General features: G+C 42.8%; 2 protein-coding genes across 3 annotated transcripts; one reads left to right on the top strand and one right to left on the bottom strand.

Annotated features, from left to right (window-relative positions):
• Window positions 1-1,675: 1,675 nt before the first annotated feature.
• PHYHD1 (phytanoyl-CoA dioxygenase domain containing 1) lies at window positions 1,676-6,882 on the top strand. Of its 2 annotated transcripts, XM_009873237.1 has the most exons (11): window positions 1,676-1,708; window positions 2,534-2,692; window positions 3,194-3,269; window positions 3,398-3,445; window positions 5,020-5,075; window positions 5,260-5,322; window positions 5,419-5,440; window positions 5,714-5,842; window positions 6,240-6,356; window positions 6,534-6,660; window positions 6,837-6,882. In XM_009873237.1, the coding sequence occupies exons 1-11, from the start codon at window positions 1,676-1,678 to the stop codon at window positions 6,880-6,882; spliced, it is 876 nt and encodes a 291-aa protein (XP_009871539.1). The 2 variants fall into 2 exon arrangements, with proteins under 2 accessions (XP_009871539.1, XP_009871540.1); XM_009873238.1 differs by lacking the exon at window positions 5,260-5,322.
• A 2,919-nt stretch (window positions 6,883-9,801) lies between these two features.
• DOLK (dolichol kinase) lies at window positions 9,802-11,625 on the bottom strand. Its single transcript, XM_009873235.1, has one exon. It carries the CDS (start codon window positions 11,520-11,522, stop codon window positions 9,951-9,953), a length of 1,572 nt encoding a protein of 523 aa, XP_009871537.1. The 5' UTR covers window positions 11,523-11,625; the 3' UTR covers window positions 9,802-9,950.
• Between the last annotated feature and the right edge of the window lie 1,817 nt (window positions 11,626-13,442).

Raw genomic sequence — 13,442 nt, 5'->3', positions numbered from 1 at the left:
CGTGTGCGTAAGGTGGGGAGGGGAGGAGATGATGTGCTAAACTGCTGGAAATAAAAATGACTGGAGAAATACATGATGTTATGAATGACAGAGGTAACACCGGGATGGACTGAGCAGTGTCACGGAAGCGTGTGTAGAAGGTGTTTCTCGAGGATTGCTGCCTCCCAGAGAAGGGTGAGGTGGATCCTCACGAGATCACTTACAGGCAATAGTTAATAGCTACAGCAGGGTTTTTCCCCACTGGATACACATCCTCCTTAAAAATATTGCAGCTCTATCAGTTGGTTAGAGTCTGTTAACAGGAAGGAGGAACTTCTTGATTATTTTTTTGACTTTTGCAGCATTGGAGGCAGGTTATTTCCCTTCCACAGCTGTAGCCTAGTGATCAAAGTCTCTGGCAAAATTTAGCTTTTTAAACTACCTGATTCATATCCTCTTGTGTGGAGAAGAGCTTGAAAACAAGCTGTAATGTCTCAAAAAGACATGCTCTCCAGTTAAAATGTGGAGGAAAAAAAAAAAAAAAGATATGACTCCCTGATAGAAGACTTCATTTTTTTTTTCAAACAACATCACTTTAAGATGGATTATTTGGTTGCTAGCAAATATGCTTGGGAGTAAACACCTTCCCATGAGCATTTTGCGCTCCATTTTGTTGGGTTTTCTTTTGGCTAAGCGAGTGCTGTGTAAAACTGCCCTTATGATGTTATTTCTTGGTGGAATGCTGCTGAAAGGATGTTTTCCGTGCCTTCTGCAAGAGCCACTTTTTTTCTTCTTTTTTTTTTTTTTTTTTTTTTTTTTCCTCTTCTCTGGAGTGAAAAAACTTTCCCCAGGGGTTCCCTGCAATGGGAGGGATGTGTTGGCTGGGAGCGCCACCGCCGGGCTGTCTTCTCTTCTCCACTCTCCTGCCTCTCTGATGTAGTTTCTGCATTTTGTCTCTCTGGTTTGAGCTGTGGCTTTGGGATCACCTCTTTACACGCGTATTTGGATCTCCAGGAAAGAGAACTGAGCAGGTGAAGGTGTACATCACTGAAAAGCAGCTGTGAATGAACATAGCAGATAGATTTGCTATGAACTGTACCAAACTCTTAGTAAAAGCTCTAGCTTTAACACCTTTTAGTCTGACGCTTGGCTTCTCCTGGGTCACTGGAGTCCCCCTGAGGTGCTGAAGTGCCAGCAGGACTTGCTGACTGAGCAAGGCTCTGCAGAAGCCTGAATTGCTACTTTTAATTTGTTTCAAAATTTGTAAATCTTTTAATCTGACTTTAATCTTATCTCCCTTATTTTATTTCATGCTGTTCTTACCATCTTAACTGCTCTATTTTATTTTATTTTTAATCTGGGTTATTAATTAAAGCAATGATTCCTCCTGGGAGTTAAGAGGTAAATTGAGTTTGTGATTGCACTCATGTAGAATGTTTTTGTACACTTTGTGTTAACACTGAGAGCCAAAACAAAACTCTGCAGCTCCGAATGTCCTCGCCAAGAACAAATTACCAGAGATCCAAACAAAATTCCTCGAGAGGCAGCTTAGCGGGCTGCGCAACCGTCCGGCTGCCCAGTACTTGCTGTCATCACACGCTGGGAAAAGGATCACGTGAAGAGGCGGGGAGTCTGCCCTGCAGTGCCTGGGTGGCTTCGTGGTGTTACTGGTGAGATCCTGGAACTTCTGACCCTGATGGCGTTTGTAACCCAGCACCAGATCCAAAAGGTAAGGCGCTGCACTGCGTGGCTGTAGTGCAGGCAGCTCACGCTGCTCGTAAGCTATGGTCACTGCTAGTTAACCTGTCATCAGGTCTAGTGAAGATCTGCTCAACAAACACTTTATATTCTTCTCAGCTGTTTGTATTGCGTTTATTTTGAGTGTGTGAGGATGCAGTTGCAGCTACAAGCTCTTCTGGAGGGTGACTTGTCCCACAGAGCCCTTGGAGGAATTTCTCTTGTGCCCTTCTGTCTCTGCTGCTCAGCTCTTATCCCTGAACTCAAAGTCTGCCTGTCAGAGGATAATCTCCAGGGTATCCTATATAAAGAAACAGTAGTGCCAACGGTTTTCTTCATTTCGTAAGAGATTGTGTAATCAGCTGTGAGAAATCACCCAGGGATTTTTCCCTTAGTGAAAACAACACTTTTCAGCTTGTAAAGAAATCTCATTCTTATTTGGGGTACAGGTATGACTGCTCTGTTTGTGTTAGCAGACTTTGTAATTGAATAGTTGCTGATTGTGCAACTAAGATAAGATATCCTTAAGCCACAAAGGCTTGATTAGATCGTTTCTGCTTTGTGAACTGAGGGGTTGAGAGACGTTGTTCTTAACTGCACAGAGCCAGAGCCTCTTAGTGGATTTTCTTTTTACAGTACAAACACCTCCTGAAATCAAAAATTTCAAATGAAAAATAAGAGCAGGTTTTGCAGAGCCAAAGCTGGGATGTTTTTCACACTGAACTGAGGCACAGCGAAGGGACAGAACAATTTTCTCTTGCCTTGTGCTGCTTCCCCTGAGGGCTCTGGAGAAGAGCAGTCACCCCATCTTTTCCAGTTTCATGAAGATGGCTTCCTTGTCCTGGAGCATTTTTTCACCACAGAGGAGTGTGACAGCATGAGGAACCAGATCCAGAGAATCATAGCGGAGATGGAAGTGCCGCCGCACTGCCGCACCGCGTTCTCCACCAAAGAAGAGGAGCAGCTCCAGGCGCAGGTACTGAGAAGGGGAGGGCTGTCCCTGTTGGAGTGCTGCAAGGAGAAGGAAAAGGCAGATTAGCTGCTCAGGGTTCACTCTGGGGGAGCACGACCCCCCCCTTTTTTTTCCCTAACAATGTAATGCTGAGAGGCAGTTGCTCTCCAGGGTTTTGCAAGTGTTTGGTGGTGGTTTTATGAGAGGGCAAAGGAGGAGAGAATGCGTGCAGTTCTGCTGTGCTTTCAGTCCTTGAAACTCCAAGCAGTGTTTGCAGATCACTTTGGACTTGTTCTGCAGACAGAAAGCAGGTTATTTTCCAGGCAACCTACAAAAGCAAAGGTAGACTTTACGTGAGGAGTTCTTATAACGTCTTAATCAACAGTGTTGTGATTTCTGTTGATGTTTTGTTTATGCTGCGGCTTGATGGAAAAAAGATGCAGGTGAGTAGTAATGCTTTGATTGAAGGTTCATGTGCACATTTTTACAAGAATACTATCTTTACTGGGCTCTTATCCATGGCAGGGTAGTTCGGATTATTTCCTAACCAGTGGAGACAAGATTAGATTCTTCTTTGAGAAAGGTGTTTTGGATGAGAAAGGTAAGTGCTGGCCTGAGTTAGCCCCAGGGAGGGGGACAGAAGGTGAATGAGGGATCAGGGGCTGGTTTCCAGCTCTAGGGACGATTCCTGCTCTGCAAACGATGTTAAATTCTGCTTTTGTTTCATAGGTAACTTTCTAATTCCAAAGGAGAAATCAGTCAGCAAGATTGGCCACGGTATGTTTAAAGGTTTTGACAGGGATGAATAAAAGGAAGATGGTTTTTAGACCACATTTCAGTTTCTCCAGACCTACTCACTGTGAATGACCTTGGCCATCTGAATTGAAACCTGTCTGAGCAGAGCAGCGACTTCCTCCCTCTTATGTTGCTTCTCTGGGCCTCCTGGGGACAACAGCATCAAATAGCACAAACCTTATCTCTTCTTGCCATTGTGGCCACGCAGCTCCTGTCTTTGCAACCCTGGGCTGGTTTCCTTTGGGTTTCTGTATTAAATTCTTGAAGTTGATTTCTACACATTAGCCTGCTCTTTCTCATATGGCTCTGTCACTGTCTGCAATTCTCTCTGTGCTTCCCCTCGCTCTTGGCTGTCCAAGGACTTAATGTTCCCTTATGCTTTTCCAAAAAAATTTTTTTTTCAGCCCTGCATAGCTCAGAATCATTCACATGTGAAAGTTTGGACTTCAGCCCTTGTCTCTTCTATATAAGAGACTTCTCTAAGAAATTTACCACCTGAGACTGGCCACACTGAGTACAGATCAAACTGTCTTCTGTGCCCTGTGCAGGAGGGGGTTACCAACTCTAAACCTGTCTTCTCTCCTTTGGTGTCTTTTTTGTTACTCCTACTAGTTTGTTTGATCTATTTCCTCTTTCTCAGCTACCAAACTTGCATTTTGATCCTTTTTGGTTCTGACCAGTGCATGGAAAACAAGAATAAGATTTACCACATCTTGAAACACGTGAACTTTGTTCAGATTAAACTTTACTAAACTTGGAAATTCAGTACCGAGGGTTTTCAGTTCTTTGTTTTTTTTTCAGAAAAACACTCTCCCCCTTCCAGCCTCCCTGCAATTGCGTTGTACTTCAGCTTTTCTTCTGGGGATATTAAAAGAACTATAGATTTCTGCTGATGCAGCAACTTAACAATTCAAAAGGCTTCTCCAGACTTATTTTGGATTGAGTCTCGCCTCATCCCTTGCTTGGGGGCAGCCTCTGCTGGACGTGGTCCTGGCTCCTCCTGGCAGATTTGATCATGATGAGACAGAGACATGATTCCTAGCCTTTGCTTTATGGTTTTGTCCAAGCCGAGCTGTAGCAAGTGTCTGTGCCAGAACAGCTCTGACCTCCAGGCTGTGGCCCTCTGTGGCAGGCACCAAAGCTAAGTCCTAGCTCATTTTTGCAGTAATTACTTTTTTGGTAAGAATTGTGTTTTTTAAAGGGTGAATTTGCCTATGTGCCTCAGGGTCATGGTTGTTGTGTCACCATTTGGCTAATGTAATACCTAATCACATAATATTAATTTCTTGTTTGCTGTTACAGACTATTTTTTATATAGCTGCAGTTTGTGGCCAGTAAGCAATTGTGTTCTTGGTCTCTGAAGAAGATGGTACAAATCCACAAGTGTTGTATCACCGTGGGGGTGATAAGCCACATATATCCGCTCTTGGGAGGGATGAAAGTTTCTAGGTGCAATTTATCTTGCTTGGCTGTCACCTCTGCAGCTCATCACTGGGAGCTGCCAAGTTCCCCTCTGTTAATGAAATCTTCAGTTTGAGCCTTTTCTTTCCCCTTAGCTTTACATGCTTACGATCCTGTCTTCAAGCAAATCACCCACTCTTCCAAGGTGCAGGTGAGCTGTTACTGTCTCCTAGAATGGGCTGAGACAAAAAAAAAAAAAGTGGAGTAATTAATCTTCATTTTCTAGACTGCCAAGGATAGTAAAATAGATAGGAAAATAGAGATCTCTTCCAAGAATAATGCTTTACAGTGTGCAGAAAACAGCGAAATGTAAATCTTGGAAAGTTTTCTTGCAGGAATTGGGAAGAAAACTAGGCCTTGAGAGACCAGTAGTTGTGCAAAGCATGTATATCTTCAAGGTACAGTAATTCACATTGTCTTGTCACCCAAGAAATAAGACTCTGTTAGGTCAAATGCTGTGAAACTATTCACACGTCGCCTTTCTTTCCTTGCAGCAACCTGGCATAGGTGGCGAAGGTGAGATTTGTGTTCTCTCTATATGATACAGCAGATAATGCTCCTCTAGGAAAGGAATATTACCAGAAATTATTCAGAATCAGTCTATGCCTGTGAGTTTTGTTGTCCAAACCTTGAACAAAGAGCTACTTTTACACCTGCAGCAGGCTGAAAAGTGGAATTTTTCTGTGTATGGCAGATGGGTGGGCAGGGAAGTCAGGGAGAACAAGACTTCCATCAATGTATCAAGACTGAATTATGTTAACAGACCCTGATGATGGTGTCTCGCTGCAGTGACCCCGCACCAGGATGCCACCTTCCTGCACACAGAGCCCCTAGGCAGAGTCCTGGGTTTCTGGATTGCCCTGGAAGATGCCACGCAGGAGAACGGCTGCCTGTGGTTCATTCCTGGCTCTCACACCAGTAAGTCACAGTAATCCTAGTGCTCTTAAGACCTGTAAGGCACTCATCCCTCCGACTCCAGAGTCAGCTGCACTCTGGTTGCAATTTGTGTTCTTACAGAAAGGAGAAATGGACCAAAGGTTGGCTGTGACTATTTATGCTCCTGAAGAGCTATGTTGCAACGCACAGAAAGGCAAACAAAAGGCAGTTGTTTACCAGTTTCTGCCATGGTTGGAAAATCCTAGATCTTGGCTTAATTAAAAAAGCCCACCCAAAATTACTAAGGAAAAATTCAATATATTATCACAGAAAGTTCCTGTAACTGCCAAGAGAAATCACAGATATTGTTCCTCTGTTGTGCAGAATGTAGCTAGCAGTTTAATTTTTATGTGTGTTTGCTTATTCTGTGGATTCACAGGCGGAATTACCCGGAGAATGGTCCGTGCACCTTCAGGTGCCTCAACCTGTGTAGAGTTTGTAGGATCAGAGCGAGCCTACGATGACAGCCAGTTCGTACCTCTGCCTATAAGTAAAGGTAAAACCAACCCCCAAACGAGTCTGCTTTACAGCTCAAGAAAAACAAGAGAGCTAAAACTGTATTTTAACTTTTTCAACTTCCTTTACTTTTTAAAGCTGGCACTCACAGTGTGTGCGTGGGATTAAAAAAAAACCAACAAAAAAACCCCTCAGGATGGATGTTTCTTTCAAACAGGTGGGCTCATTCTTATCCACGGTGAAGTTGTCCATAAGAGTGAACTGAACAGCTCGGAGTCTTCTCGCCATGCATTCACCTTCCACGTGATGGAAGCCAAAGACACCAGCTGGAGCAAAGAGAACTGGTAAGATGACAAGCAGGTGAGGAAACTGGAGCCTTTTCAATAGCCAGGATAAACTTTTATTAGTGGACTTGATGTCACACAGTTTCTGTTGGTAGTGCCTCAGTCAGTGGTGATTTCACACCCACAGAACTGGAATGGCCTCTAAGTGTTGTTTTTACCTCTTCCTTACTTCCTAGGCTCCAGCCAACTCCCGAACTTCCTTTTCCATCGCTCTACACTTGAAGTTAGTGATTGGCTTCTGCAGTCAATAGCTGATCAATATTCCTTCCTGAGCATTCGTTCATGTTCCCTTGAAATGCAACTTTCACTAGATCAGCACTCAAGACTAATTTATTCTCAGAACAAGGACCCTTGACACAGCCAAATGCACCTGCACCGACAGACGCATGAGCCTGACTAGCGTGGCAATAGTCGCCCCGTCCTTTTTGTAGGGAAACTCCTTCGGTCTTGAATATAGACCAGTAAAGACCGTGGCACTTTGACTAGGACAACGGTTAAGAAGTGTTTCTTCTTGCAGATACTCAGGATTTTCTTCTGCTCAAGAGCTTGTCTAATTCATTCCTTGGCTGAGTCGATCCCAGCAATGCGGGTGCGTGCATCCTGCGAAGATGGCTGGCTTTTGCTCTTAAAGTCTCTGTCCTACTGTTTGAATAACAGTGATTTAAAAGTAATCCTCTTGTAGGCAAAATGAAGTGGGAAGTCTAATTTTATAATCTTCTAAGTATTTCTAGCAAACTGTAGCTTAGTGTTTGATCTCTTGGTGTATTGATTACAAGTATTAGTTTAAAGATTCATGTTAAAATTATGAAACCAAAAAAATCCTAAACAAACTCCTAACATTTAAATAAAAAATTCTTGTTTTCATCCCACTCATCTCTTCTTTTGAGGTGTCACAGAGTGACTTTCTCCCCACAAATGGGGCCAGCACTAGGTTGTCTGACAACTGGTTTGAACTCTCAATGTGCACAAGAAAAACTACTATCCCCAAAATCTTCACAAGAGCAAACCAACTTATAGCAAGGTGAAGCCTAAGGAATGTTGAGAAACATCTGAGGTAATTTTAGGCCTGTATCTAAACTGCATAGGTGTTATTTCATCGGTGCGTTGGCAACCCTGAGATATAAGGCTGGTAAAATCAATCCACTTACCTTGTAGTAAAATTTAATACTGCTTGGAGGTCTGACACAGTGAGCCCCAGTTCTTACAGATTCATCCTTCTCAAAAGCATTTTACCTATTTCTGGCATTTCTTGATGTGAAAGTCAAATTCAGCTTCTTTATGGGAAGATGTTCCCTTTCAGCCCTTTGGGCTTTGCTGGGCAATGCAGAATAGTCTCAGGACAGCAGAGAATTCCTCCCCCAGGAGCGATGAGGCGGCTGTAGTTGCAAGTTGGGCAACGGCAACAGCAGTTACTCTGAGTTCAAAATTTCTACAAGTACCGCTGCTCCCCTCCCAAACCTGCTCTACAGTTTGAAAGCCGTGAGTGAGGTGGAGGGAAAATGACTTTTTAACTCTAGTGCTATTTTACGTTGTTAATGGTGCAGGCTGCGCCTCGTGATGGAAGTAGCTAAAGCTTTTCCCAAATCTTTCCATTAGAAGAGCTAATAATTCAGAATAGCACCTTCTGCTGAGGAGTGATAGTTCGTCCTCTGATTATATGCACCACTATGTGCAACGTACAAAACCATCTAGTTAAGTGCATGAATAAAAACAAGAGGCTGGATTGGATTTGCAGGATTTCCTGTTAAATATGAAGGAAACTCAGTCTTGCACAATTACTGAGTTTGGTTTCCTGCAGAGAGTATCTGACAACTTCTTGTGGTATTAACCCAAACCAATTCTGGACAGTTTTGACATCCTCAGGAAAAGCAGCAGCAAATCTCAGTAGCCCTGCCCAGGCAGGGGGGTAAATTGGGCAACGTTGCCTCTCGGCTATTCCAGTCCTGGCTTGTCGTGGGAACAAACACAACATTAAATTCTGGGGCTGATTTTGCTGGCTTGGTCTGCTGACCCCAAACACCGGTTTCACTCCACCTCCCAGTCTTATTCTCATTCCTAAGACACAATCTCAGGGCTTCGAAGGTATCTTGGACTCACACAAAACTGTTGCCAAGAATGACAAGTGTTGCAAGTTAACTCTGTGAGTCCTGGAATGCAGATCTGCTGCCTGGACACTTCTCAGGGGAAGGAAGGGAAGAGGCAGGGAGGACACGTGCTAACATGTGGTGTTCTCAAGGACTCCTGGCAAACCAGTGAGAAGAGACTGTCAATACAAAAACGTTTCATACCTAAAAATGACGTGGGTTTTTTGGCCACAAAATGGTAGCTATAACTTTAATTAGATGGACAGAATTAAATGGCTTTACTTTGTTGATAGAAGTATTTTTATAAATTATATGATTAAATAACTAGCTGAAATAAATGTGAAAAGTAGAAAACTGCAGTAATATTAGAAAACTTTATTGACTTGGACAGATTTTTCTGCTTTCATGATTGTGTAATTAGTTTTATCTGTGACTTCATTAGTGTTTTTTTCCCTCTCTACGTCAAATATTATTCCAAATGAATTTAGATATTGAAATCTTGAAAAAGATAAAACATTATTCTTGTTCCATAGACTTTCAGGTATAAACCTGCAATCCTCCTGTTAGTACTACTTGGAACAGTCTCTTACATTCTCAAACCTCCCACACCTGCTCTGTTCCACCTCTTGAGTTTGAAGTTGTGTTCGTGCATCGCAGTGCATTAGAGTGGCTCCTGCTGAGGTGACTGGATACATTTGGGCAGTCATACTTGCTCTCTGTGGCCACTCTCACTATAAAACATGCTTTAAATGGTGCTTATACAGAAACAAGAAGTTCACACAGTCAGTAACATGAGACGCCAGGACTCAGTGCAGCAAAACAAGTTTTGGCTCTGGTACAATACAGAGGTAGCACCATCTGAGAGGTTTGCTTATTCATTTTTTCCCCTATAATTGGCTCATTTCTTCCTTTGCCTCTCAGCAGCCAAAAGAAACTTATATTGGATTATTAAATACAAATGCTGTTTTTATCAGTCGTGTTTGTATTCCTGTGAGAACATAAAGCAATTCATGCTGTTTTAAACAGGGAGGAAAAAAAAAAAAACAAACAAGACCAAACCCTTTATTTTTAAATAGGTCTTTTTCATTTCTTTTTTTAAACAATTTTATCTGCAGTGTTTAGATCAGCTCTGAGCTCGCATTACAGTGCACTTTCTATTACTGCTTTTCTCTAGAAAGGGAGAAACCACTGTTCCTGGAAGGGCTTCTATGCCATAAACATTATCTGGAGGTAGAGAGGCAACAGCAGATTGTCGATTTGGGTAGTATAAGCTTCCAAAAGAGAAACTAAGCTCACAGATGCCAGGATCCAGGCATAGCTGGAGTTCAGATTCACACTGCTGTCAAAGATCAGAATAAGAGCCACAGCAATGATCTGAGCAAAAATAGCTGTCATTGTCCCTTCAAAGGTCTTCTTTGTGCCCGGCCATTTGATTTCCCCCATGGTACTGCCAAAAACAGAGGCAATAGTGTCTCCGACCCCTACTGCCAGTACCCCAGAGTAGGGCACCAGTGCTCCTGCCCCAGACAAAGTACCTTTAGGAGCACAAGATCTGGGGAACAACCACACTGGGAGGGACATGCCAAGGAGGAGATAAATATGAGTCAAGATTAAAGGTCCACTGTCTCTTTCATCCAAGAAGAGAGACAGCAGATGCCTAAGGGTTTGACCAAATGGTTTGATCCTGAAGTACCGAATATACTCTAAGAAAATAAACACCGCCAGACACACTACTGCAGCAACGTAGAGAAGCTGGCGGTCATAAATTAGTCCAGGAACATAAGTAGCTACAACAATGAAATGGAAATATTTCCTGGTTATAGTCGAGGCCTGGTGTTTTTTAGATTCAGATGATCTCTTAGCATTCTGGTAGAAAACTACACCACATGCTGAAGCAGCCAAAAAGGTCCAATATACAAGAAGGTAAACTCTTGTCTGTGTCTGAAACAGAAACTGGAGTAGCCAGAACAAAGGGTTCCTCTGGATCAGTCGGTAGAGCCAAGGCATGATGACCCCTAAGCCTAGCACTGCTGTCATCATGTGGAAAAACATGGAGGAGATCCATGTACCCGAATCCATGAAAATGAAGAGCACAGTGAAAAAAAGCCCGAGAAGGACAACTCCGACGACAGCTACCAGAAGGAAGAAGTCTATGGGATCACCTCGGCCCTCGATTACATTCAGTGAGCGTTTAATGAGCTGATTGAGAACAAAACTTATACCTCCGAGAACTAGCAGTGCTTCTCCGGGAGTAAAACATCGAGGCAACAAGTACAACAAGATCATACTGAGGTAGACAAAAATTAGCAGCACTTCTAGGACCTCTATCACTTCTGAAACAGTCAAAGAGTGCTTCATGGTATAGATAATTATACTGCCAGCAATACCAGTAAGTATGCAAGTGTTAGTCGGCACAGGTTTTGTGATGCCGACCGCTATTACGGACAGAAAGAGAGCAACCAGCATGCCCGTGGAAGCTACGACTATGCCAAAACGTTCGAAGTACACGATGCCAGCAGACTTGCACCTCTCCTTCATCACTATCCCCAGCAAGGGGATGACCATGCTCGCTGGCAGGAGGCCACTGTTGGCAGCTGTACGGAACTGGAAGACGGCCCCACCCAGCTGGAGCAGACGGTCCCACTTGAATTGGACATAAAAAGCCTGGATGGCGAGAGCGACAGCACACCAGGAATACCGGTCCCATACCGCCGCGTGCACAAAGAGAACGATGACAAACACGATCAGGGATTCCGCCAGCACTGGCTTGTGTAACATGATTCCAGTCCAACGTGGCTCAAGCTTTCAAAATCTTTCGCAGGAGTCCTGAGGTGCTCAAGAGTTGTCCATTAGGAAGAATTCCCTTTCATGCTACTGCAATTTCTGGTTAAAAAAAAAAAAGCAGCAAACAATTAAAGGAACTACTAGAAAGGCAAAAGCTTTTGCACAGCTGTTTTGTCTTAAGCTCAATTTCAACTGATAGTTATGTCAACACAGAGGTGAATAAAAAAATAAGTGTAACTTCAGGATGTGTTGTGGCCATATAATTTAACTATTATACAGCTTCATGTGTGAGTAAATGAGTTTGAATATTCTTCCTTATTTTTAAAGGAAATCTTTAACCCACAGCACAGCCTCTTCCCCCATCAGCTACCTTGACTCCCATTTTCTGAAGGAGAATCTTGTGCTCCTGTTTAACACACTCTGATTCTGTATTAAATAAGTGAAATATTTTACTGTTAGTCAGTCTTTGATGACACTAAACAAATATTAGCAAGTCACAAACAAAAATGCATCATAACTTTATAAGTAATTTGTTTAACTCACCTCTGGAGTGCACTATTTTCCTCAAATTCTTGAAAAGTAAACTTTTCTAAAGCTATTATTGTTTCCTCTATCCTCTCACTCCCTTGACTTACTAACACTTGGTGCATTGCAGCACTTCACCTTCTCTAAATTAAGGCTCACAGCCACTAACTGCTGCCTTGTAAACTAAGCTTTCCTTTAAATTTTTTGACTATGAAATAAATAGTTGCGATAACCAGTAAGGCACACAATGACTCTATTATGTTAAATCGCATCTTCTTTGAAGTATCATGGTCATTCACAACATTATGCAATTCTCACCTGCATTTATTGCCTTCTAGCAACCTTTATTTCTCCTTAACTGTAATTCAATGTTAATGTCTCAGCCATGCATAAGCCGATGCATTATATTGGCACCTCTTTTGCATTCTTTGAGGGTATTGGTTTCTGTACTTTTGTTTGCAATAGAATGGCTGCAGGTATCCCTGCTGGATCAGGTATCGCTAGCTGAAACTTTGGATTGCTTCATCCTTCCTGGCCCACCCTTAAGCTCATTAGCAGTAAACTCATATTAAATTCTGCTCTCTCAGTCTTGTTATTAATATCTCATGGAAAGCTAGAAGTTTATTTAAAGTTCTGGTCTGGGTTTTCATCCAGTGTTGAATGGTGTCACGAGGTTCTAAAGTTGAGGGTGATCTTAGTAGTAGCTTTTACTGTCAAACTCCCTTACACTGAGGGTCTGGAGCATTTAGTTATTCATGACTTTGTACTGAAAACTCTTAATTCTTAACAGATTTCTTTTGGCATCCTATTTGTATAGCCTGAAATGCTTGACTGCTAAACAACTTCATTGCATTTACTGTTGCTACAGAGCTAGATCATGCCAAGTGTAATCTTTTCGCCATTGCAATTCATTTTTTAAACAGAACAGGAGAAGAATTAATCATATGTCAATAAGACAGAACTGGCATAGGCAATATTTACCTCTGACCAATAATGGTTTGGGGGTCCCACTCCTTATTGTTTCTGAGCACTGAGGAGAGGTTTATCTGAGAAGAGGCAGGGTAAATATCACACACCAGCCAAAGACTGAAAAAAGATCCCCCACTCAGTCTGGCAACTTCAAGGTTGCAACCCAGCTCTTGCATCAGTAATGACACGCACCAGCTTTCCCTAGCAGGCAGCCTGCCAGCTGGGCTATGAGACAAGGAATAATTTCACCATATGAAGTGCAGGTCTCCTAAATCTAATGCAGCAACTTTGAAAGCCGCTGGCCTGTAAATTTGCAACACGGTGTATTTCACTGAATTATTTCGTTTCCTTGTGCCTGCCGCAATTCCCTCCTCCTTGCTTTCTTTCGTGGAGCCCCTCAGCGCTCCCCCTCTCGCACAC

The sequence above is a fragment of the Apaloderma vittatum genome, unplaced genomic scaffold (assembly GCF_000703405.1).
Source record: "Apaloderma vittatum isolate BGI_N311 unplaced genomic scaffold, ASM70340v1 scaffold41917, whole genome shotgun sequence".
NCBI classification, from domain to species: domain Eukaryota; kingdom Metazoa; phylum Chordata; class Aves; order Trogoniformes; family Trogonidae; genus Apaloderma; species Apaloderma vittatum.
The sequence above is the reverse complement of the archived record's forward strand: the minus strand, read 5'-3'. Positions and strand labels throughout refer to the sequence as shown.